At 36.6% G+C, this 27943-nt stretch overlaps 1 protein-coding gene across 2 annotated transcripts in view; it reads left to right on the top strand.

Annotated features, from left to right (window-relative positions):
• Window positions 1-27630, top strand: part of LOC140734775 (ELKS/Rab6-interacting/CAST family member 1-like) — a 766434-nt gene extending 738804 nt beyond the window's left edge. For both annotated transcript variants that reach the window (XM_073059261.1, XM_073059262.1), the window contains one exon: window positions 4417-27630. In XM_073059261.1, coding sequence (XP_072915362.1) covers window positions 4417-4554 — 138 coding nt within the window. In that variant the 3' untranslated portion in view covers window positions 4555-27630. The remainder of the gene's footprint in view (window positions 1-4416) is intronic.
• The last annotated feature ends 313 nt before the right edge of the window (window positions 27631-27943 follow it).

Consider the following 27943-nt stretch of genomic DNA (forward strand, 5'->3'; position numbering starts at 1 on the left):
GATGTCCTGGGTACTTTGTAGGCTAGTGCCCAAGATGGAGCTGACAAGATGACCGATGGACATGTGTAAAAACAGACCATTTCATTACCTGGGATCTGTGCTCCTCAGCAAATGAGTCAGTAGATGCTTGGAGCTCATGCTTCAAATGTGCACATATGCACTATTTTCTACTTACCACTGCTTGGAATGACTTAGATTCCAGAGTGGAGGCAACAGTTTCCAGAGTGGAGGCAACAGTTTCCCATTCACCTTGTAGTTCAATTCCCTCTCCATCAAGGACCACCTTAACCATCAACAGCAACATGGCAGTGAGGAGGAATAATATGAGACTTAGAGCAGTGACACATAACACTGGTGAGATTGGGTCTGTGTAAAATCTATTGATTAATATGACAGCTTGCAGAGTTTAGGTGTCAGATGGCAGTCAAACTTGAAAAGGATTCTCTACAGTTTTCAGTTGACTTAGTTAAGGCCATATGTGGTTTCTAAGGCTTTACCTTGAACTTTTCTTCTTGTTGCACAGTGAAAATTGTGGCTATTGTTGCATGAAATCTGTACCATGACTCAGGACTTTCTGCTCTTTTCTACTTTTCATCTCTGGCCATGATGAATATGGTCTTTAACCAAGATATGGTATTAGAATGTTGTTCATACACTTATGCTTAAATACAACAGAGAACTTTTCCTGGTCTTTTGGTAAATTTGAGGGTAAGCCTGCTAAGAAATAGAATCAGTGGCCAAAGTTCAAGGACAGTGATCATCAAGCAAAAAGAAAATTAATTTGAATGAGAACAACGCACTAAGGAAACAACATGGCATGGTAAAGGAGCAAAGCTCTTTGTAACCACCACCAAGGGAATTTCTTCTTTGATTATAACCTGCTGTCCTTGGACCCCTTGCTTAATGGTATTGGTCCATGGCATAAAAAAGGTTGGGAACCCTTGCTCTAGTAGGAAGGCTGTAACTTTTTCTCAAAGGCAGTTATTTGTCATAGATTAGACTATACAGATATTATGACAGTTTATAAATCATGGAGATTTGGACAAATCTGTCACAAATTCAAATCTACTAAAGTGACAGTGGGAGTCAATAGAAGCCACGTGCAAATAGCTGTCATTGTAATATTCTTAATCTTCCAACCAGAGTCATGGAAAAATATTTAACCCTAGGTAAAAATACTAGGGTATTTAGATTAAATTTATATTGACTGTTTTTATTCAGAGTTATACACTGTTGTAGAACAAGCACATAAAAAATATTACAAAGAATGAAGTTAATCCATGTAGCAGGCACAAGGTGGATATGATTATCTTTCTTCATAGTGTATTTCCTTTTACACAAACCAGTTTCATTTTAAGTTGGATTTCAGGAAATCAGGAAAAGGTAGGATTTCTAGGTTCTGTCCCCTTCCTTTCCAGTCCTGATAAAGGGTCTCTGTCCAAAATATTGATTGCTTATTCATCTCCATAGATGCTACCTGACTTGCTGAGTTACTCCAACGATTTGTGTGAGTTGCTCAAGATTTCAGAATCTCATATTCACGGTAATAAATGTTCCTTTATTTTCCTGAAACATCCAAAATTCTACCCTCCATATATACAGAGCAGACAATGGAAAGGACAGGGAGACATCAGAGGTAGTTTAAGATGGTAATGTGGCTCCAATGGGGAGTGTATAGTGAGCACATCTATTTTTAGTTGGTAAATCATTGACTGCACTCTTGGAACTTCGAGAGAACACTCCCCATTGAGAGCATTGAATTGTGAAATCATTCCCTTCAGCATAATTCCAGTAATAGGCATTCTTATCAGCACAGCATCATAATGCATTAGAAACTGGTTGGTTTCCTCACCCCATAGCCCAGCTTCATCGCATTATGTGATTCCAGAAAGAATAGTGATAATGTTATACCCAAAAATATGTTTGTTATTTTTGTGGTGTTGCAATCCATGTATTTTAATTATGATATATCTTGACATTCTCCTTGCAAAGTAGAAACACAAATTTTAAGGATCCTATATTACTGCATGCCATGAAACATGAGAATATTTAACTGATTTGATTCTCATTCAAATGAAGCTGAACTGATCAAGTTACTCATTAAGTAATCAGGTTTCCCATTTTTTTCCCTGAAGATATGATCATGGTCTCTTCCTACTTGCAGAAGACTTCAATCATGTTAACCTGCAGTACATTTTATCCAAATTTCACCAACACTTCACTATGGCCACTAGGGGAAAAAACAGACTGGACCATGTTTACACGAACAGACACGGTACTTATAAAGCCATCCCACGCCTTGTCTTGGCCTCTCTGACCACATCTTCATAATGTTAACCCCAGTTTATGGACTGAAAATGGAGAAGCCAATCAAGAGAACCATCGCTGTATGGCATAATGAGGCAATCTCCATGCTTCAAGACTGTTTGAATGGACCAACTAGCAGATGTTCAAGGAGGCAATCACAAACAGCGTAGACACAGACCTCAAAGAATATGCCTCGTCTGTCATTGGCTACATCAGTAAATGTGTAGTTGACATTGGTACTTCAAGAACAGTCATTTCACAGCCCAACCAGAGGCCCTGGATGAACGTAGAGGTGTGCTCCCTAATAAAAGCCCAGGATGCTGACTTCAAGTCCAGTGACAGAACAGCTCTCAATCTAGCCAGGAGAAACTTCATCTTAAGCATCAAGAGGACAAAAACCACCCATGCACAAAAAACTCAGGAACACCTGTCTGATAATGATCTCCAGTGTACGTGGCTGGGCATCAAGTGCATTACTGACTATGCAAGGAAAAACAGCATCGACTTCCCTGATGCTCTAAGTAACTTTTATAAATGCCTCACGGCATGCAACACAATGCTGGCCATGGAAGTTACCCCATTCCCAGGTTAACAGCCACGGTCTATAACAGCAGCAGACATGAGAAGGACTCTGCAGAGTCAAACCTTGTAAGGCAGCCAGGCAGCATCTATAGAAAAGAGTATAGTTGTTTTGGGCAGAGAACCTTCATCAAGACTGGTTCAAAGAGGAAAAGACTCAGTTTAAGGTCCTGCTACCATTGAATACCTGTGTAAAAAAAAAATTAAAAATCTTTGGACATTGCTCAAGCATTGTAAGCAAAAGAAAATGTCTTGGTGATATGATGTAAATCTAGGAAGTAATTGGAATATCTACCATATTGTACTTTTGGAATCTTTCAGGTGGGACTGGGTGGGGAGAGATGGTGTTAGATTGGAGATGATCACGCTAACTTGACTCATTAGTTGTTTTGTTTATTTTTTCTGTACTAGGTTTTTGAGATTGTTCTGTTTCAATATAAATTACTCTTTGCCAGCACAGATTTAGGGGAGCCAACAAAAGTCTGTCACCAATTGGAGCTGAGCTAAATATCAATCAGCTGGACAGGTCCAGGGACTTATTTCAACAAAATGAGTCACTGTGTTTCAAAAATCTGATTTAATTTTTTTCTCTCAGTACCTTAGGACCCTTATCTGTAGTAGAACTGTCCACAATATTGCATGTAATGTGTTTCAGATTAGTATACCTTGACTTAAGATTCAATACTTTTCTCAATTTTCTACAAACATCTTTTTGGTATGTAGTTGAGATGTTTGCATCACTGAATAACTGAACCTGGAAGATGTGTTAGTCTTTGGAGATTAATACTGGAGGGAAAATATTACTTCCCTGCCTAAAATGCATTTGAATTTTTAAAAATCTGTTAATGAGTTAATGTAATAAAGTTCCATGTCCAGTATTTTCATATTGTAAATTTATTCACAACCTGTGTGATTAATGTGGTACATTTATTATCACCCATAGAAATGGTTACACTGGTGCTCTTTTGAAGATTTTAACCATGAAATCTTAATCCAAAATAGCATCAAGAAGTCTATACTTTGTAAACTCCTCAGCAACTGCAAATTGAAAGGAATGTAAAGGTCAGTTCTTCCCTTCCTGACCTTACAGACCTTGGCAATTACACTGCAGTGTACACATTTTTGATATTATCGCAAATATTAATGTCCTTCACATCTAAAGAACACAGACAGTATCTTCAAAAGAAATAATTGTGATGCTGATAGATGGAAGATTGTGTCCAACCCCAAGAATGCACTGGATAACATAAATAACCTCACTAAAATTCTCTTGATTCTTTTTTGTTAAACTGACCACCAAACATTAAGATCCTGGATGAAGAGTTTTCTAAGAACAATATATACGAAAGTTGTAGTGAACGGAATTCTATCTATATCTTTCTGTCATTGAAGGAATATAAATGGAGTTCTCTTTGTCATGGTGTCTTGAAAGTTGTGTGATATTTACAAAGTGTTTACTGCTTATCAAAAACATTCTCCTGAGTTCAATGGAACTGATAAAGATCTTTTCTGTCCATTTTTGTTTTGAAGCTGAATGCTGAGCTTGAACAGTGTGAAAAGGAAAGTTCCCAACTTCAGGACTACGCCAACACTATTCTGCAGCAGATTGCAGACCACTGCCCTGACATCCTTGAACTGGTAGTCAATGCCTTAGAAGAATCCTCGTGAGTCACCGTGATTGGACATCAGTGCTGAGCTAAGAAACAATGTTCCTGTAGTTTTCTAGAATTTATATTCTTTTCTGTAAAATTTACTATGGTCACATGACATTGACCACACTTATTGCAGTGAACATTCTATGCAACTTTTGGTAAAAGCAAAGTTAAATCATCAAGTTACAACTGTTTCCGTTGAACCCTTTAGATTCTAAAATAACACTAAACATCTAAATGGTACAAACTTAAAGGGGTGTGCATATGTGGAATTTCATAATTGTCTTGGAATCTCTTGAGTTTCATATTTTTAACGCTAAATACTGTGTCTTGATTTCAATGTCACATTTGCTAAATACTGACCAATTCTCCATGGTCTCTGGTATGAGTTAGTATTGCTTTAAAAGCTGAAAAAGTACAAAAAATAAAAAACAAAAATACGGTGAAATAAAAGATACCTAACAGGTCTTGTCATAAAGCAGGGAATTGAGGTCTGCAGTAGAGCTTAAATAATGATCTGCAGGCTTATGTCTCAAATCAAAGCACAGTCCTCTCAATTCCATGGAATAGTGATTGGACCTGACCATTCTTTCAATTGGTGTATCTGAGATACTTTCTTAATGGAAGCAGTTGTCCTTCCTTACTTTTACCAGATACCTCAAAGGACCTAGACACTAAACAAATTTCATTCAGCATTTTCTAGGTTCTAAAGAGTTGATGCAATTGCAGGTCCAATACAGCTCTGGATGGTATCAATACTGTTAATAAACATGGTGCAAAAGTACAGAAATCTATAGCTATAAATTTGCAAAAAAGACTCTATAAGTTTTCTTTATTAATAAAATGGAACTTCCATTCTCTGCCACACAGTAAGCAAAAGGAATTGGCAGATGTTCAAGAACCTCCAAATGTTGGCTTTCTGCTGAGGAAATAAAAGCAACACATATGAAAATAATATGAATTGCATGGACAGTTGTAGGTGGTTTATGCTTTTCATTAGGAGAATAATTTTAGTGGGCTACAATATAAGTTTATTTCTCATGCAATCAGTTGGCCTTTGAAAATTCTCACATATAATTGGGAAGACAATTATTTAATTAGAGTATAAATAACAGAGATTGCACCATGTGTCAGAAAGGCTCTTGTAAGTTAAATCCTCACAAAGCAAGAACTTAAAGCACAGCACTGCCAAATCTGTACTTGTCAGTCCATCTATGCAACATTGCATTTGTGTGCAACATCCTGCTGTCCAGCATTACACTCTCAAAATATTAGTCTGGAGTGTAATGCTGCATTCTGATTTACTAGTGCAATTGTTGGCATTTTATTGCATGATTTTAGTCGTGCCATGGAGTGCTTCTACATGAATGTTCTCTGAGAGTGTTAAAACAGTTAAAATTTTGCATCATTATGGCCTTTTAAAGCTTAACAAATGGGACAGCGTTGGCCAAAACAGTGCAGCTCTGTCCACCAAATCTTGCTAAGAATCCTTTGAGTGAGACATGTAGTAGAGGGAAACTGCTGCCCAAAATGTTGAAGTCAGCTAGCTATGACAGATCCATTCATGATACAAATGAATCCCAGTTTCAGAAAAGGCTATGGAAATCTATCTTGCATTTGATCAATTTTATACAGTACTGTGCAAAAGTCTTAGGTGTATAATGCCCAAGATTTTTGTACAGTAATGTATTTGTTGACGTGGAGAGGAGAGCGAGTCTGTAAGTCTTCCAGAAGCAAAGGATATTGGGTATGGTGAGGGTGGAGTACCATGGGAAGAGTGTAGTACAGGTAGCAGAGAAGGATTACTAGGGGTGGGCTGGGGGAGAAGGGTGACATAGGTGCAGACACACTCAGCCCTGAGACACCAGACAAGTTCATTTGATTCCAAACAACTGGTTTATTGATCATTACAGAATGTCTGTCTGGTGCTTGCTGCTCCCTCCCCTCTTCCCAACCATGATTCCTCTCTCCCTGTCTCCTTCCCAATCTCAGTCCACAATAAAGACACATATCAGAATCAGGTTTATCATCACTCACAGACATCACAATTTTTTTTTTGGGACAGCAGTACATAAAATTACTAAGGTACTGAGCAAAAGATTTAGGCACGCTAGCTAAATCTTTGTGCCTAAGACTTTTGCACAGTGCTGTACATACATTAATTCAAGTATTCTAATTGGATCAGCGGTCTGAATCCTGTACATTACGTCTTTAATGTTTATATATTTACAATGGCTGTGGCATTATTATCAGTCATTTCAATCTAATGCCTCAAATTTAAAAACTCTCAAGCCATCTGTTGGATATTGGCATTCTTCTTCCCATAATATTTAATAGTAATGAACAGACACAAAGTTTAATAGATGTCCTTGTCTCAAAATGATGCCATCAGAATCAGTAACTACGGATGCTGAAACTCACCAAAAATCTATATGAATGAATGATTAATGATGAACACAGAAAGAATTATTTCTGAGTTATAACTTGAGAAATGAATAGGAATTGTTTTGTGCAGAGGAGAGCTGTTAGTGTAGGAACTACATTGTATTACACAGGATCAAATAACTTCAAGCTGAAGTTATAGAGTTTAAATAACTCAAGCCACTGAAAAAAGGAGTCAAGTAATAAGAGTTATACAGTGTGGGGCGAAAAAGGCTCTTTGGCCAGTTGAAGTCATTCTGACCATCAGCCTCCTTGTAGAAACACATTTAGTTAGATCTATATCAAGGCTGTTAATGAAAAGCATTTTTATGAATATCATTTTGGTATTTGATTTGAAACCTCTGAAAGAAACTTCAATGCAAACAGATGCTAAATTTACCTTCTGTTGCTTTTTGTTAACTGATAGAAATAAATTATAGCTTAATACTCTAAAACTTGTAGATCTGCCTCAAAAAGTCTCAAATCTGTCTGTGTTAGACTTGCAGAATAATATACAATTCTGTAAATTGTGAAAAGGGTTTCTTATTGGATCCAACTCCTCGATATACCTCCTATGAATATACAAGGAAATGTCGTTTGCTGTGAAATTATAATATAAATAATTAGAGAAAATTCTACAGCATTTCATCATCATTAGCCTAAATTCTACTCCAAAATAAGTTGACTATATTATTCCTTAAATATTTACCTTGTTATTTTGAGGTGAAACCCTCTTGCTTCTTAGCATGAGCACACTGTGATCATTGATTGTCAATTGTCCAAACTTCTTTGAAGTCCTTTCTACCTAGATCAATGTGATACGTGAGACTTGCCCAGAAATAAGTTTACCTCCAGTGTCCCTTCATTTGCTCCCATTTAAACATGCAAGACTTTTTATAATAAAAATAGAAAATCCTGCGTATACTGAGCAGGTCAGGCACTGCCTGTGAAGAAACATTTTGAGTCAATGTCCTTTCATCAGAACTGTGCACTTTATTGGTTTCTCTTGCTATAAACAGGCTGCAATGAAAACAAGAAATTTCTGTTTAATTTTGCTGTTTACATGGTTGTAGCTTTAGATAGATTGTATTTCCAGTTCTTTAATGAAATAATCAAGAAAATTTTAGTTTAGCAGATATTACAGTTATATCATTAGTGATTTAATTTGTGAAATTAGTTTTGAAATACAGCTAACAATAACACTAATATTCTGTAGACAACGTGCCACAGGTCACGGATGTTACTTGAAAGCTCCAATTCCATTGAGCACATCAAATGGGAAAGATTACACCTACCAATTGAACTAGGTCATACGAATCATTCAGTTTGTTTTGCACGGTTTTTTGTGAGAATTTTGGAAACTTGAAAATCTAGATTTTCCAGAGTAATTTTAATCTTACAAAACACAGTTTTCTGTATGGTTCTGGTCACCACAGTGTGTGAAGAGTATGGTAGCAATAGAGAGAATATAAAATGAGATTCATTAGGATGTTATTTGTAATGCAGGTCTGTAGTTATAAGAAGAGACCAGATAGACTGGGTTTAATAACAATAGAATGTAGGAAGCTGAGGGATAACCTTACAGTGATTTGCAAAATTATGAGGAGTACTAACAGGATAGGTAGTAAGAAAAACATAAAATGCTGGCAGGACAGGACTCAGCAGGCCAGACAGCATCTATGAGAGGAGGTAGTGACGACAGGAGGAGGTAGTAAGAAACCTTCCAGATCAGGAGAGTCTAGAAGGCACAAGCTGAAGGTGAGAGGGAAGAAGTTAATGGAGATTTAAGGAGAAGTATTTCACTCAGAGGAATTAAGTTTTTAAGTAAATTTATTTTCAAAGTACATGTATTATACAACCCTGAGATTCATTTTCTTGTGGGATAACTCAATAAATCCATAGAATAATGGCCATAACAAAATCAATGAAAAACTGCACCAATATGGACATTCAATCATTGTGCAAAAGACAACAAATTGTCCAAATATAAAAATAAATAAATAATGATGATGAATGAATAAGTAATAAATATCGAGAACGTGAGATGAAATCTTGAAAGTTAGACCATAAGATGTGGGAACATATCAATGATGGGGCAAGTGAAGTTCTCACATTTGGTTCAAGGCAGTGGATATTTGGAACAAGCTACTAGAGGTGGTAGTGGAGGCAGGGACTATTATATTTAAAGGCATTTGACTGATATGTGGATAGGAAAAGAGTTGAGGAATATGGGCAAATGAATCTCAACAAATGAGATTAAACTAGAAGGGAATTATGGTTGGCATGGACAAAGTAGTCAATTTCTAAGCCATACATTTATATAATTCTTCAGTATGGTTAATTATAACAAATTAATGCTATTTAGTTAACATGTTTTTTCCTTCTCATTCCTTTATCGGATGTCAGGCAAAAAAAAAATCAGAAGGCAAAGCAAGCCAGGAAAGAATTAATGGAAACTGCTTCTCTTTCTAGAAAACCATGTAAAGGTGGTGGAAGGCTTATTTCCCAATCACACAAAGATAGGCAGCATTTTAGGCAGTATAGATGCAAGCATTAATTGAAAAGCGATTAAAAGATTATGTGAATGAGCTAAACTGTAGCAAATAAATTTCACTGGAAGCTGAGTCCATCAAAGAAAGATTGTATAAAAAGCTGGAAGCAATGGAAGTCCACTGAGGCTTGAGGTTCCATGTAATTAGGTCATTAAGATGCTGTGGGTAGGCATAAAAAATAATCAAGAAGGCTAATTGACTTTTTTAAAAATACTGCATTTAAAGAGCTGGAGAAATTATGCTCAGTTCCATGAAGTTTTAGTTAAATCTCCCTTTATATGCTATGAATAGTTTTGGCTAACAGATTTTAGAAAGGATGCGATAGCTACCAAAACAATACATTCCCCAAAAAAATTCTATTCTGAAGTGCAACATTTTGCGTATTATAGAACAGGTTCTATTGGCGAGGCAGGATTTGTAAAGGTCCACAAATATTATCCAGACATTCCTTATCCATGGCATGATTCCTTACTGAACACAACCATGCATGTTTCGAAGTCAATTATGCATGTAATTCACAGTGAATAGTCTTCTACAACACATAAAATGAACTGTCTGTTCAAGGCTATGCAGTCCAATGCTTGGTATTGGTAGGACAGCTTTAAGAGTTGTGCTTGGTTCATGCCATAGGCTTCCTTTGGACCAATGTACAGCTGGTGTACAGATTCACTGGGCAGCATTAGGATCTACAGATGTAGCAGGTCATCATAGAGTGTACAGATACACAGAGCCATGAAGCTGTGTTTGAAGTGTACTGGGTGCTGCCTTCTAGTTATTCTAGTTACAATCACAAAGCTGGAATATGTGATTTATTGACCAATGGATTACAGAAATATTTTACATCAGGGATGGCAAATGGCAAATGACAAAAACTAATTGGGAATTATACTTGAAATAAAATAAAAGTACAAGGAGCTTTTAGTAAGTAACCACTTGTGGTTTACAAGGCAGTAACTTTATTAAGCTGGGCAGTATAACATGAAAATAAATCTCAAATGTTTTGTGAAGATTTACAAATTGAACAATTCCCAAAATTCATCACCCAACAATATTGTTGATAGTTTTATTGTTAATGTTATTTTTGGAGTATTGAGGACGATAGGTGCTCACATTTCTGATAAAGACCATTACCGATGTTTCATTTGGAGTAAAACTAGGCATCATGGTCTGTGCTGCAAAAATATCAGACTTTGGGAATTGCTCAATTACTGGGAAACAAATCAAATAAAATGCTGTTGAACAAGATGTATACAGTTGCTTAAATTTTTAAAAGTACTACATTAACCAACAAAGGACAAAGCTATATGCAAAATAAGGAATTAGGTTTGGTCCATGTTATATTTGATTACCTCGAGGTTGAGTACACCTTTGTCCTCTGTAGCTCTGAAATAATCAGCTAAAATTTCCACTTCTGGATGCAATCCAGTGATTGCTGATGGAAAATATAACTACATTGGACTGGCATTCTCTTTATTCTGATATTAACTCTGCTGAGTCAAAGAGGTGTTGAGGAAACATTAGGCACTCCCTATAGGTACAATAAAGAGAACTCTCTTGAGACAAATTTCTAAGTGATAATATTAGGATCCAGGGAAAACAGAAACATTACTGCAATAGAAGCTGTCAGATCCAGTACTAAGAGGAAATTGTACTTTATTCAACTTAATCATATAACAACTCTTTAATTAAACATATTTCCTCAAAGGAAATATATTCATATTTTGTACCAAAAGTGTCCCCAATAACAAAAGAATCAATGTTTCTGGTGTTTCAGTCATTCATTTTAAATGTCTGGTGAAGCAATCAACATTCCTTCAGTCCCAATCCTACACATGCATGCAACTTGCACACACCACACACAGTGATTTTACACGGAAACTATCTGCTATATGCCCAAGTAACAGAGTATCATCAAACCATTAAATAAATGTCACAAAGGAACTAACATCCCTGCTGTATCTAATGCTGTCCTCATAGTCTCAGCTGGATCACTGCCAGAATCATCCTTCTGTGTCCTTGTTCTGTGTTTTTATAACTTGCACTGCAAAGTAAATCAAACAGAGAACTAAAATGGACTGATAGTTTGTTGCTGGCCAAGTTGGTTTTTAATTCTGATGAAAAGTCATTGATCTAAAATGTTTCTTTGTCCACAGATGCTGCCTAACCTGCTGAATATTTCCAGCATTTTCTGTTTTTCTGAGAGTTCCCTTTCAGTGTTATAATACTTTGTTGTGTTCTATCACAAATGCCTCATTTTGAAGAAATGGGTCATAAAGTTATACTCAAAACTATTCTCTCTTTTCCTCTCGATGTGGGTTTTGATAACTTTTCCTCCACATCAGCTTTATTTAAAAGATGCCCAATGGCATTTTTCTGCTGTTATTATTCCTTTTTGTTATTATCACATTGATAAAATCCCCGATCAATAGTTATGTTCATGTATCAGTTGTACCCGCGTTTGGTACAATGTATATTTTGCGCTTGAATATGATACAGATGGACTCAGGTGGATGCACATGATGCAGCCAGTACTTCACCTTTGTCCCTCATTAGATTCATACATCTGTAATAACCTTCTGTCACTCTTATCTCCAATTAAGTTGAATGCTTTGCTGCCCAGGAACCAGTTCAGTCTCAAGCAGTCTGTAAGACCTATCCGCAGGACTCTGTATACAGTAAATGGCTTTTTCTGCTGTTAAAATAGACTTTAAAAAATAATAAATATAATGAATTCATGTAGTAACACTTTGAACTGATATAAATGAAATTAAAGTATCAGTATTAAACAAAATTTGAGGGAAAAAATGAACCATTTAGCTCCATTTATATTTTCTATCCAGGTGAGTAATCCCATTCAGATGAATGGGTCCCACTAGATCAGGGGTTCACAACCTTTTTTATGCCAAAACCATTAAGCAAGGTTTCCAAGGACCTAACTTGGGAACCACTGCATTAGATATAAACCGATGGACCTAGTATGAAGTGAAGGTAGCTTCTGAGGTCAGCGTGTGGAGCTTCACCCTGGGACTTGGATTTAAATCCAGTGATAGAGCAAAAGGTCAGATGCATCAGCTAATAATTCATAGTAAAGGACTCACCCAAGATTCAAAATCCTCAGAATGACACCATCATTCTGCTTTTACATAAGCCTTTACAGCTGCTTCAGTTCATCAGCCCTAAGAATGGATGAAGAATCAGCCCCAACCCTTGTCATTCTTGAGAAAATCACATCAGTTTAATTATTCAGTATTTTCATTGCATTAAAGCAACTTTTCAATTTTGTGCCTTGCCTTTCACATTCAATCTTGTCCTTCTAATAAAAAATACAATTTGTGAAGTTCTTTGTAGTACAAATATTTTTGGTATTAATTACATCTGTTTAATGTAAGTCATTTCCAATAAAATTGAAAAGAACCAGAAGAGAAATTTGGAAAAGTAGGACCTTTGGCTCTATTTATTTACTGATGTAATAGTACAAAAATTTAATCAGGAATAATTAATTACTTCATTGTCTCAACGGAAGAGCTAAAATTTCCTATTTCATCATCCAGCGGTTTGTTAAATAGCTTTGGGCATCTTGATTCCATTATCCTTCCTGGATATATAACCATTGATAACACTTTGTGTGAGGAAGAGTTGCTTGGTATCAGTCCAATTTTTAACTTCTATTAATCTGAATCTATGTCCCTTTATCTGGCTCTTGCTGTTTATGAAATGTGGTGGTCCCAGTACACCACATTTCATAAGCCCTCCCCCTCCCTGCCATTTCTGTACAAGTACATATAGGCCTAAAGTCTATTGTAGAGAATGTTTATGTGTGTTATATAATAACATAGGATCAGAAATTAACTATGTACCAAGAGTTTCAATCATGCACTTCTAGAATTTTGCTCAAAGCTCTGTGAATATAATCATGAAGTCCAATGGCCATGTGCAGTACTGTCACAGGGGTCCACCACATGTTGCTACATCATTTGCACAAAATCATTCTGATGAATACAATATTTAAATAGTTCCATTTAATATCAGAGAATGTATACAATAGACAACCTGAAATTCTTGTTCTTCACAGACATCCATGGAAACAGAAGAGTGCCCCAAAGAATGAGTGCCAGTAAAAACATTAGAACCCCAAAACCCCCTACTCTCCCTTCCCACACACAAGCAGCAGCAAAACAATGGCCCTCCCCTCCCCCACTTATTTCAGCAGGAAAAAAGCTCACAAATAAAGCACAATGTTGTGCCTCGCATGATAAAGCACATCTAAGCTAAAGGGTGGTGGACTGCTTCAGCATTAGTTAATAAGAACCCAATTCTTCCACTGCTGGGAGGGCTTCTCCTTCCAGGTAGGTTCTTCTGACCTTTTCACCCATCATTCCACTGTTCTCCTAAGGATTTGGATTGCCCAAACAATATTCTGATCCCTGCCTAATCCTCTCCCTGCTCAATCCATTTTATCCCCATTTGCATGGCCTTCATGCCCAAGCACCCCAATTCTCTTGACCAGCCAGGCAAATGCTTTCCCCAGCCAATCATTTCAACAACCCTGGCAGATCCTCCTCCTCCTCTACACCAAACCATTCCAACAATACCTGCATCTCTCTTTGCCTCAGTTCAGTTCTCACATCCTCCCACCTGCATCTCCCAATCTCCCACTGATAATATGCACCCCAACTAACCTCCTCATGAGCTTTGCGGGGAATTAGGCTGTGCATACAAATCCCATATTATAGAATATGATACTTTAGATATCAAATTCTGAAAAACACTACTGGCATTGTTTTGTACAAACCAAGTGGGCCCACATGCAGTGTTGTTTCAATACATTTCTACTTTTCTACTCTCCTAGATTATGCATTCCCAAGGTTAATCCTGAATTCTAATAATTATAATTTATTAAATAATATTTGTTATTTATTCAATTTATAATATTTGAAAATAGTATAAATAGTCCACGAAATGAATACCCGTTTACATTTTATTTGTTTAGGAACTGAATTTAGTCAATCTAGAGAGACCTAAGGCAACATAGCATAGCAGGACAATATTTACACTCTGTTCATATCTCCATTGTAGTAGATGGCCCATTTTGTCATGAAAATGTAAATCCTATGATACACATAGACCTAGAATGTAAATTTGAAATATTTTTCCTGACAGAGGTTACTCTTCCATGAAAATCCAGGCTCCCCCACTCCTGAACTCAGTTCTCATAATTGAAACCATTCACACACTTGCTAACACCTGTGCAGACTGGATATTGGGTAGCCTTACTCCTCAGAGTATTATCAGCTCACCATTTTGACAGTTCAATGCAAAAGAGACTTGCCTAAAATTTTCATTCCTATTTTTGTTGTCAGTAACCAGCTGTTGCATTCTTCTACTTTGTCTCATTAATCTCAAAATTAATCCCAGTGAGTCATGATGAATCATGGATACTGCCTTAGTTCTGCTGGCCTGGTCATCTTTGCTCTTTGCACACTTACAACATTTTCAACCCAATCAAGCTGGTCTATTGGAAATTAAGAGAGATGTGATGCTCAAACTGCCATGTATTCCCAAACCTTATAAAAGAAAATGATGTAGATGTATTATTGTTTCTCGTGAATACTTCAAACACAGCTTGATAACAAATGGTTATAGCTAAAGTACCCAAATGTGTTTTGGACTAAGCTTGGTTCAGTGGCATTATGAATGGGGAAGGAGCATAGACATAACTCCAATCAGATGTTGTTGCAACAGAGATAGTAACATAAAACCACTTTCCTTGACAATTACCAACATCATTGTTCATAATTTCAAGCCTACAATGAGGATGGTGATGGAATTTAACAAGGATGCATAAAATGTATTTACTCACAATACATTTCACCTTTAAGATTTTGTATTTGTCTGCTTTTATGGACCAAGTATGTTCGCATGTAATTCTCAGTTTAAGCTAAGCCACTTCCTATCCCAATTCATCAAAATTTTGGATGAGGGCAAAAAAGTTCTGTACTTTGCCAAAGAACTTCCTTTACCAATCTTCACCAAATTAATTGATTACCCCTCTAAATATTACAGTACCCCTGAGTTGAGACTCAGTTTTCCTGTGGGCTCCATCACAATTGAGACCTATCTATGCAGCTAAGTTCATACAGTTAAGTGCTCAAGGAATGCTCCAGGAAGCCATTTGATCAGAACCATAATTTACTACCTTCGCTCTTATTGTGTGATACTATTTATGAATCCCTAAGTAATTATGTTCTGTCTATTAATTAGCAACTGGAATTAGCAATTTATACTCTTAACAAGCTTTCTAGCCATGTATCAATTAAAATAACCATAGGCAGTAAGTAATCATTTTTGGAACTCTATTGATGGAGCTACAAGATTATCATTATCTGAAATTTATAAAATAAACTAAGCTACAATAATGGACATATTGTAATTAAAATGTGATTTAAATTAGTTAGAGCAAGCCTCTATTTGTCCAGCCATGATAACTAGTTTCTAGGTCTAAAAGGTAGCCTCGTAATGTCTGCCCTTTACAGGCCAGCTTTAAACAATGGAGGAGAAAGAAAATGAAGCATGTTTTGAATTATTATGTTCAGTCAGATGGTTAATCTGGTACTCATCTCAGTAATAAAAATTGATTATACAGCATCAGAGATCTTGTTTTAATAGTGAAATTAATCTATGAATTTCCTTTGATTCTAGTTCCATATACTTGCCACACCCAACTATAAACTCTTGATATTCTGAAGCCTAGGAGAAAGCAATCACCAATCTTTGAAAAGAATATTGATTCACATTTCTCTACTTGGTTTTTAATCCATTATATTTCTTCCATTGCTTTACAGTAGTTAGTTGAGATACATTTGTCACACCTAACTTTATTGGAACAAGTACTGATTGAACTTACATGATAAGAATAGAGTAATACCACCTCAAGATCATACCAGCGTCTGGGATTTCACACAGACCAATATCAAGCCAAAAACTTCCCCACTTCTGTATTATTCACATCTTTCAATTTGTTTCTTCAACTATTATGTAAGTACAATCATTTCAAAACAGCTTGTTCTTTCATATACTTAATAGAACCATAGAACACTACAGCACAGGAAACCGGCCATTCGGCCCTTCTAGTCTGTGCGGAAACTTTATTCTGCTCGTCCCATTGACCTGTACCTAGTCCATAACCCTCCAGATCTCTCCCATCCATGTATCTATCCAATTTATTCTTAAAACTTAAGAGTGAGTCTGCATTTACCACGTCAGATGGCAGCTCGTTCCACACTCCCATGACTCTCTGAGTGAAGAAGTTCCCCCTAATGTTCCCCCTAAACCTTTCCCCTTTCACCCAAAGCCATGTCCTCTCATATTTAACTCTCCTAATCTAAGTGGAAAGAGCCTACTCGTATTTACTCTGTCTATATCCCTCATAATTTTGTAAACCTCTATCAAATCTCCCCTCATACTTCTACGTTCCAAGGAGTAAAGTCCTAACCTGTTCAATCTTTCCCTGTAACTCAACTCCTGAAGACCTGGTAACAACCTAGTAAATCTTCTCTGCACTCTTTCAATCTTACTGATATCCTTCCTATAGTTAAGCGATCAGAACTGCGCACAATACTCCAAATTTGGACTCACCAATGTCTTATACAACCTCACCATAACATCCCAGCTCCTATACTCAATACTTTGATTTATGAATGCCAGGATGCCAAAAGCCTTCTTTACAACCCTGTCTACTTGTGAAACCACTTTCGGGGAATTATGTATCTGAACTCCCAGATCCCTTTATTCCTCTGCGCTCCTCAGTGCCCTACCATTTACTGTGTATGTCCTACCTTGATTTATCCTTCCAAAATGCAACACCTCACATTTGTCTACATTAAATTCCATCTGCCATTTTCTGGCCCATTTTTCCAGTTGGTCCAGATCCCTCTGCAAGCTTTAAAGCTTTCCTCGCTGTCCACAACGCCTCCAATCTTAGTGTCATCAGCAAACTTGCTGATCCAATTTACCACATTATCATCTAGTTCATTGATATAGACAACAAACAACAACGTTCCCCTCACAGATCCCACAGGCCCACCACTAGTCACAGGCCTCCAGTCTGAGAAGCAATCATCCACTACCACTCTCTGTCTTCTCCCACACAGCCAATTTCAAATCCAGTTTACAACCTCTCCTTGGATACCTAGTGTCTGAACCTTCTGAACTAACCTCTCGTGTGGGATCTTGTCAAACGCCTACTAAAGTCCATGTACACAACATCCACAGCCTTTCTTTCATCTACTTTCTTGGTAATCTCGAAAAACTCTACAAGATTCGTTAAACACGATCTACCATGCACAAAGCCATGCTGACTATCCATAATCAGCCCTTGACTGTCCAAACACTTGTATATCCGATCTCTCAGAACACCTTCCAATAATTTACCTACTACTGATGTCAGGCTCACTAGCCTGTAATTACCTGGTTTACTTTTGGAGCCTTTTTTTAAACAACTGAACAACATGAGCTACCCTCCAATCCTCCAGCACCGCACCCATGGCTAAGGACATTTTAAATATTTCTGTCAGGGCCCCTGCAATTTCTACACTAGTCTCTCTCAAGTTCCGAGGAAATATCATGTCAGACCAGGGGGATTTACCTACCTTTATTTGCTGTAAGGCAGCAAGCACCTCCTCCTCTTTATTCGCTATATCTTCCATGAAACTACTGCTTGTTTCCTTCCTTCCATATACCCTATGCCAGTTTCCTGAGTAAATACTTCATTCTTCTGGTAGAGGGCTTCAGTCTGGTGGATTTTGCCAGATACAGTTCTTGCAATTAAGAGTTTTACTCTTTTGAAGGTTTGGATTTTGTTGACACAGACAGGCTGTCTGTACTCACTGCCTCTGTGTACTCAAACTCACCCCTCAATTCAACTCACAATCCTTTTAAAATTGAAGCTGTCCACACCTGCATGCGGCAAAACCTAGACAGCATTTAGGCATAGGCTGATAACATTTGGGCCTCACTAGAAGAGAAAGCCTAACCACCTGCCCTTTAGATTCAGAACCATCACCACTGAGCGCAAATGCAACTGAAGCAGCCACAAAGTCAGAACATTGCTAGAGGTTATCTAAATATGAATCAAAGCCAGGACCCTGAACACTGGCATGGAAGGCCCAAAACATGCCCAGCCTGTAAAATTCCCCTTTCACAGCAAGAAACCACGCAACCCAATGACCAGTGTCAAAAATGTTAAAATACTATTAAACATGAAACAGTTTGTAAGTTATAATCCATTCCAGTTCAATGAAAGATGCTTAAAATTGCTTTTCTATAATTACAAGCATTAAACAAACAACAAATAATTGTGTTTCGTTTATTCCCGGCAGTGACATCAGTGAGCTTTTGGATCCTGTGCCAGGATAGCACTGGGAAATTTCAGTGAAATTTTGCAAAATTGTTTAGCAGAAACCTGAATTACTGCTTCGCTAGGGAAGCCTGATGCAGTGAAGCAGCTCTGCTACTTGAGTCCAGTAGAAGTTGCTGGAGGAGCTTGGCAGTAAGTTTGGGGCTTCCATATTTGTGTGGGAGTCCTAAATCTTACTGGTACTAAAAACTAAGACATCCGAGTTTTCCTGCAGAAATGAAGTATTTCCTGGCAAAATCCAATGTTTCATGCAGAGAAAAATTTAAGTTTACTGATATAAGTCTTGCTAAGAGACTTCCTCTAATAATTCATTTGTAATGCCAAGTTTCTGGGTTTTAAGAAGAGTTTAATGATTTTTTCACAACTCTGTGTTTGAGAAAGATTTCTTCCTTGTAGTTAAGAGTCCCTATGGTTGGATGGAAGGTCATCAATTTAAAATTGACACATAGCGCTTAGAAAAATGCCTTTTACCAGAGATTTGTTAGAATGACCACATCTTTTAAGGTTACCTGAATTTAAGTCCAAATGTGATTTGATCTCTTGATCATCATCTTAGGCCTCTGGATTACTTATTCAATAAGTTAAAGACTGCTACCCTTGACACAAGGGTATCAAATCAGGATGTGATCTGAAATCTTCATCTGTATTACCAGCCACCCAAGGTCAGGAAATATCTTGCTTTGCTAGAATCCCCTGATTATTCCAGAATTTGACCAAGTCTGTACATTTTTAACAGATGAGCTTTTGCCCCATAGCTTTTCATTTATAGTTTATTTTCCAACAGATTGTACCCATTATCATCACAAAGGAAACTAAAATCTGGTCTGAAAATTGCCTGATTTTACTGCTGTACTTTTGAGAACCATCATTTGAATTTTTTTCTTAATATATCACTGTAATTATTCACTGCAGGAATCTGAGACTGCTTAGAGAAAAAAAAACTAAACGAGTCAGGACATTGTGAACTCACCTCACAATCATAAGCTTTGTTGCCGATCATCATTGACATATATGGGCAAAGAGAGAGCCATAAAGGTGCATAATAAAGTGATGATCCAAATGGTCAGGGCACAGTAATCTCTGTTCCTCAGACAATGATTGCAGTCTATTACACTGACATATATGGACAAAATAAAATCAAGCTGAAACATATAAAATGATAATTCTTAATGTTGCCTTGGAAGTTTTTTTTATTGATAACCACAAGAATGATTAAGATACCCATAAAAGCCTTTCCAGAATATACATTGCTCAATTTGCAAATACATCTGTACAGCATTAACTAATGCCTGTTGGTAAAATGACAATATTCTTTCTTGCATTTCATGTTCTTTCTGATTTATCAATATTAATCAAACAACCAATTGAATATTCAGCCACTGAATTAACCCTTTGTAGTCTACAACTGTCAATAAAGTAATTGCCTAGTGAATAAACACCAAACTACAAACTGATATCTTTTGAAAAGTTCAGGCAAATATTTGTACTTATTTCAATATTAGGTCTAAGATAAATATTAGAGTTACAGTTAAGGGTCAAAAGTGAAGTAAAACTGACTTTTCTGATAAACAATTTTGAATAATCACAAACACGAAATCTTCCATGAACCAGTGGAATGGAGCATATATTTCCATCCATTTAGAACATTTATTCATATAGTTAGGAGACCTCATGCAATTTGATTAACATAGTTGACACTGTTCAACAGGAAAAATAAGCACTTCAATGAAAATTGATATTCTTGTATTGACTTTAATTATTCAACATTAGTATGTATATTCGAAGGCCTCTGTTGGTCAGGGCTGACCATGGATGTTGTGTCCTAGCTGCCTAGATACGGAAACCAGGGCAGTACAATATGGAGAGCAAGCTGTTGCCCTTGTGGCAAGCCACCACCTCTACCACGCCCACCCCCCACACACACATCAGATTAACCCAAAGGAAATGAAGAAACCAATACAGTTTGGCACCAGCAGTGTCGCAGGAGTTGCCAGCCAGCATTGAACTCAATATAGGACTGCCTTAGCAACCCCAGCTCCAGATCTTTCCCTCGGGGTTTACTCCCGAAGCCTTCCCAATGAGTGGGTATAACGGAAAGGGGTAGCGGTTTGAGATCAGAGTTTTCCTCCTCCTAGATAAGCTGCTAACCATGGCTAAGGAGCCCCATCGGCGAGGTGTTTTAAGGCACCAGTAACCCGCCTTTGTCCTTGCTTTTGTCAGTAGATTTCGCTTCTGCTGGGCTTAGTAGCAAAGCCATACATGAAGACCAGGAGTTGGACTTGATTGACAGAGGCTACTTGATGCACACGTCATTTGGAGCATTTAATAGGTAGTGGGAGCTTATCCCTATTACCAATCCCAGCTTTAACAACCTTAAGGAACCTATAAACATATAATGTAATTTATTAAATTAGTTTCATTGATTTATTCTGGTTTCCTACTAAATTATATTTTAAGATTTAATCATTTATTAAAACATATGTTTGCCTTTAAATAAAGTTTCACATGAAGAATCTATTCAAACTATTGGGAAAAGATACAGTCAGCAGGTACTTGGCATGCTTGTAACCTCCTTCCAGAATATGAGTGACTGGGCAGTTTACAGTGCAACATGTTTTATATAAAGAATGCAAAGCTCAATTTATGTTCAGCCTATTTTGCACGCAAAATTCCTCAATCTTCTATAACTGATCAACCAATTTCTGGTAGGTTGAACTAGTGTAAACCAGTGAATACACTTTGCAATTAGTTTGTTTGACAACTAAATGAATAACAGAGAAATCATCGTTTATTGGTTGAGACATCAAAATAGACGATCATTAAACTAATCTTCCTCACTTAGTTTCAGTGTTATGAATTCTCCTCTCCTATCGTAGATCATCTCACAAAATGTATAGTATCCATTTTAATGAGTCCTATTTCAAGCCAGATGTTCATTATAAAACATGGTCCATTAATATTATTTAGATTCTTCATTTGCCATTTCAGCACTTTAATTCCAAACTTTTAGTCCTAATAGTCTCTTCAGAGCTTTTCTCTTGTGTTTTTCTGTTTCATAATCAAACCTTATTTCTATTTTGACTTTTTTACACTATGCACATTTCTCTTGGTGTGACAATAGTTTTTAAATTAAAATGGAGAAACTCGAATTTATGTTGTGATTTTCAAATCTTGAGATGTCAGCAGCGGTACTCACATTACAAATTGCTTTGAAGGCAGCAGGTCATTCATTCACAGCAGGGTACCAGACAGAGAAAGTGCGTTGAATGATCAGTTAAGCTGCTTTGAAAATGTTTTATCATACACAGTGTATCTCTTGCAATGGATTCTGTTACATTTATCATACAGATTCATCCTTGACCCTTATAGATTTTCACCTCTTAGCAAAGTTATTCCAAACCACGTTATTAAACTCCATGTGTTACTCGACAAGATCTTCCCTGAACTCATCATCACACCTCTTATGATCTCACTCCTGCCTCTGTATTGTCACACTGATTGCCCAAAATTCATTACTGGGTGAGCGGTGGTTTTCCCAATTAAACTTTGAAAAGATCAAAGCAGTTACCTTTGGCCAGCTCTTCCCCTGTAAACTGGCCACTTACATCCTCTTCCTGGCTCTCATGGGGAAATGGACAGAACACAGCCTCTGTATTCCATCTGACTCTGAGATGCATCTAAAACTGACACTAAGCCATAGAAAAAGATACACTATTTCAATATGCTTAAAAATAAATTTTAAGGAGGAGTTTAGGGATCAGGGAGGCTGTGGGAGAGAACTAGATCCTTGGGCCTAGACAGTTGAAAATGGAACAGTCGGGAGGCAGCTGAATGAGTGCAATACACTAAAAGCTGTTGTTGGAGTTGAGGTTCTATATGGTTACAGGGCTGGGAAATTTTACAGAAATGGGGAGAAGTAAGGCTAATGAGTGATTTGAAATACAAATGGCATATTTATGCCTGCAAAGTCCTTCGTGCATTGTGTCAGTTACCCTCTGAAGAAGCCCATTTTGATATTAGGATAGTTATGGCAATAGGAAGCTTAAAACAACACAATGAGTATAATTGTTTTAAAGCAGCTGATTTGGTTATTTTTCAGAAAAGTACCTTGCCTCTCATGAAATGATCTGTCAAACATTTAGTAGCAGATTTGTTTTGTTGCTTATAATATTGTCCACCAGAGGCCATTATCCTTGGCAAATTTTTGCTAAACCTTCTACATCGCAGTTACATTGCTATCTGAAAGAACATTGCCAACTGAGGCTTGGCACATTACATCTAAGGCCACTTAGAGAAAACATTTAATGTAGTCAACTGTATATCAGCCAAATAACACAGGAAGGAAGGTCTTAAGTTCAACTCTTGGTCTGTATTAAGGTAGCTAGAGGGCAATAAGGCATCTTAATTAACAGTGATATCCCGACGTCAATGTTCCTACTGCTGATTGTTCACCAGTGAACCCTGCTGGAAATTGCACTTTTGGGAAATCAAGTGAGTACAGGGTCAAATAGCTTCCACGGTCAACTAATCTGTCAACATACACTCAGTTCCGAGTGTAAAATGGCTGTAGTACTGGGGGACTGTGGCCCCAGTGAAACTTACATTGTAGCAAGAGTCAGTACCTTCACCAGAGGAATAAATAGTAATGCTGTGTACATAAAAGGGCTGCAGGCTCCAAAAGTAAGGGTCCTTTTGCAACTTAACATGAAATTTCTACAAAGTATTTCTAATAAATGCTTTGTCTACACCGAGGATATTGAGAATATGGAACTCTGCCATCTGAAATGGCTGATGCAGATAGCTGTACTCCACTGAAAGGAAGGTCTGATTGATACGTAAAGGAGTGAACATTGTAATATTATACATAACAAGAAGGTACAGATGGAGTGGCAAAGTCTATCACACAGAATGAATATTAGCATGGACCATTCAGAATTGAACAGCTTACTTTATTAAAAGTGTTGCAAATATTGTGAGGTGTAAAAGAAAATGGAGAAAAGTATTTAAGAGTGTGCTCTCAGATTCTTGAAAATCTTATTTGTGTATATACATCTTCTCACTGGATGTAGAAATTTCTGATTACTCATGCCACAACACTGTTGGCTTGTGGAAACAAAAATAACAGTGTAATCCAGTTTTTTATGTAACAAAGGAACATTCTTTGGCCCACCAATCATAAACAATGAATGAAAATTAACATAGAAAGAATAATGGATGCCTGGTGTGATTACTGAAGCTGCCTAATAACTAACTTTAGTGTTAAGTTAGGTGACAAAATACAAGCTTAACATTCAAGTGATGTTTACATTTTATGTAAATCCAAAACTTAAATTACAATTCAGACTTTTTGTGTACATTAGTTTATATTAAAATAACAAAGCCTTAATAAAATCAAAAGCAAACAATAATTGAAAAGACATTGAATGCAGATAGGTTAATTGATGTTACAGTCAATTGGTCTGTCATTCCAATAAATAATTCATTGAATTGATTCCTTTGATTTCACAGTCTGCAGCTAAATTGTTCCTTAAACAGGTGAAGGAACAACAATCTTATTTAGCAAATGCACTTGTCCAAAGTCACATTCTGGTGCAGAACTTAAACCATGCAAAGTAACAACTGTTACATTTAAGACTAGTACAGCTTCATTTTATTAGTAAAATACACTTTTTTAAAAACTGCTCAATAATTCCTACTGAACAAAATTGTTTTGCTGGTTATCTTTTTAAACTTGTTTAATGTTTCTAGTGTCAAAATAATGTAAACAATAAATTTTACTGTGTGTTGAAAGAGTAGAGTAATTATATACTTGTTAATGTGTTTAATTTTATTTCCTTTTGGCCTGTTCATTGTCTATGTATTAGAAATCATTTTGTTTTTAAGTAAGGTGTGTTAAATGGGCTTTGGTGCATTACATGAAAATCTTGTATGCTTAACTGTAACTTCATTAACAAAAATGTACTGCCTTCATTTGCCTTCATGAGCTTTTCTTCATTTGGGAGAAAAAGGATTTTCTTTTTGGCTCTTTTGCTGCAAACAATTGCTGGATTATAATCTCCCTTTAATTTATTCTGCTTATGTGATATAATCACAGTGTTAGCCTACTTTGTGCTTTTTCTCTTCTCCCCATTACTAAACATAAATGAATGTCATTGCCAGGATTGAAATCAAGTCCAGCAAAACTCTTGCAGTTATACTGTGTTGAAATGTTAGTGTTAATGTTTCATAAACAAGTAATTCATCATCTTGTATTGGAAATGAACCAATTGGTAACTGAACTGAGATAAGTTCCATGCGTGTTACTGAGGAGAAACAGGAAAACCATCCCATTTTCTTACACTTCATTAAAAGATGTAAATTGATAACAAACTCATATTAATCCCTAAGTGATTGATTTAAAACTGCATTCCTTAATATGTGTTGCAGGTTACGTCTCTTTTATTTTAAATGAACTGTTCAATTGTTTATGTCAAAATATGATTCATAGCCTTATCCTTTATATTGTCCAATTCACAAGGTTGTTGATTGGAATAGTCAGTTTGATAACTGAGGACTATTAATTTGGACTTTAAAGCAAAGGATATATTCTGACCTGTCAGAGTGACACTAATTGTTAACGCTTCCTGCTGTTACATTGGGGATTCATTTTAAAGATAAATGGACATATTGAGTCAACTTGAAGTTGTTCAGAATGTGAAAAAAGACAATCCAAATTTGCTGACTCCTGAATTGCATGCTCGTGATAGTTTCTCTTATGTGAAACTTGCCGTTCCCAAACATATTTGGCATTATAAATCAATTTAACAGGAAAACGCAAAGTTCATCTAGTCCATCTGCATGGAGAGTGACAGGCATGAAGAGAGCGACTCAAGCATCAATGTGGTAGATAATCTTGTGAACATATGTGCTCCACACTTAAGTATCCTGATTATTTCTGCTTAGTTACTGATGTAAAGATAGCAATTGGATACCGATGACATTCTTAAATAACATTTTGCAAACTTTAAGATGATATTTAGATTTGTCGAACCACGTAGTTTTTATTGTGGCACTGACATGTAATAAAATGAAGAAATATACAGCATATGCAGTAAATGGAAGAAGTACAGGATCAGTCTGAATGGGGCGACCTTTATCTGATAACTAGAATTCAGCATCACTCAAGAACCATGGAAGTGGTGCAGGGAGAGCCATCATGTTCACATTAGAATCACTAAGCATAGAAACAAACTTAGCAGAAGGATTGCTCTGTATTCAGTAAAAATGTCATAATGTAGTAGGACTTAAAGTCATGTCCAGCCAAAATGGAATTTTAAAAATTCTTAAATTAAACATTATGTTTTCTATTTTGTTATATTGATATGAGATTAACTGTAAAAAAATAGTACAAATACCTGAGCTGTTATGTAACCAGTAACACTATTTCCACCAATTCTTGCACTGTTGATCTAGATAGAGATCCTCTGAGCACCCCGTCATTCTCTCGCTCATTTGCCAGCCATGCCATAAAGCACAAAAGTGGATGGTTCTGTGAACGATGTCGTGAGGGTAGCCTTTAAGGTGTGCACTAGAGTGACATTGGATAACTTACCTCCTGTACATAAAGATAACAGATCTCAATTAGCTCTTGTGCTACCCCTATTGACTTTAATTAATCTATAGACCTTTCTCACGATGGATAGTCAAACAATAAAAACTGATCTTCATTTGGTTATATTATTATTAGAAGGCAAGGAAAAAGGGACTGTGCATTAAAATCTTAGTTTATTCATGCTTTTCTTAGATTTGCTTTCACTTTCACATTTGGGTCCTGTTTTTAATCTGTTCCCAACAGATCAGTTTTTGAGTGCCTAAATCAAGTTCACACTCATTGCCAACACAAAAGATAACAGCTCTTAAATTTGTGATATCTGTACTCAGTTGGAGATCTCCTGGATCCCTATACATCATTTCTCTATCTCAATATTAATAAAATCAATGGAGACTGACTGATCAGGTATGCTTGGATTATTGGACCTCTTCTCATCCAAGCTACAAGGGTTTAGTGCTGGATCCAGTCATTGAATTTTGCCTAAAAATGAGGTATGCTCTTAAATTATGAGCTCAGGGAAATAGTGTTGATAAATGGTTACTTCTAGGAGGTACACTTTGCAATAGGATATCCTGGGCACTGAGTACAATCGGAAAATTACACAACTGACAGTTTTGCTGCTGAAGAATCTCTTAAATAAAACCAAAATAACTGTAAATTTTTTTAGATAAGTCTCTGCTGTAACAAAAATGAATTTCTTTGGTTACAATATGTGTATTCTTAACTGTTATTACAAATTTGATCATGCAATTGCTCTGTTTGCTCCGTTTTTCACTTTACTCCTTTGGGATGGTGTGTGTAAATGCATCAATTCAACATGAGTAAGGCAAAGTAACGTCTCTCCTAATTTGAAGCAAAGTGAAAATAAGAAGTCTCCATTATAATTTGCATTAAATTATGTACATTTGTTTAAATTTAAGTTATGGATTTCTTTTCAGTTGAGAAATAATAGCAAACTAAGCTCCTCCATGCCTTGATTCATGCATTTAGATTTCTAGAAATCAAATTTTTTCTCACCATTGTGTGTGTTTAAACTTCTGAACAGGCACAATATATATTTACTTGCTATTAAAGTCTTTCACTTGGGCTTTAATTAAATGTATTTAACCAAAATTTGTTTTGTGTGTTTCATTGACATATTAGTTCCACTGATACAAATATGCTATGGTATACAATGCAGTAATTGAAATGTTATAAGATGTCAGATATTGATGTGTGTCTCTTCAAGGTTATCTAGCTACTGTGGCTGCAAAACACAAATGCTAGCAAATTGACCATTTCTAACAAGGGTCTGTCTAATCACTCCCTTCACACTTAACACATTAACCATGTCAAATTCCTTCACTATTGAAGTCATTACAGACACTTAATATTGACCAGAAACTTAATTCGATCAGCCGCTGACTTAACGTAAAGCAGGTTAGAG

Source organism: Hemitrygon akajei, chromosome 10 (assembly GCF_048418815.1).
Source record: "Hemitrygon akajei chromosome 10, sHemAka1.3, whole genome shotgun sequence".
NCBI lineage: Eukaryota > Metazoa > Chordata > Chondrichthyes > Myliobatiformes > Dasyatidae > Hemitrygon > Hemitrygon akajei.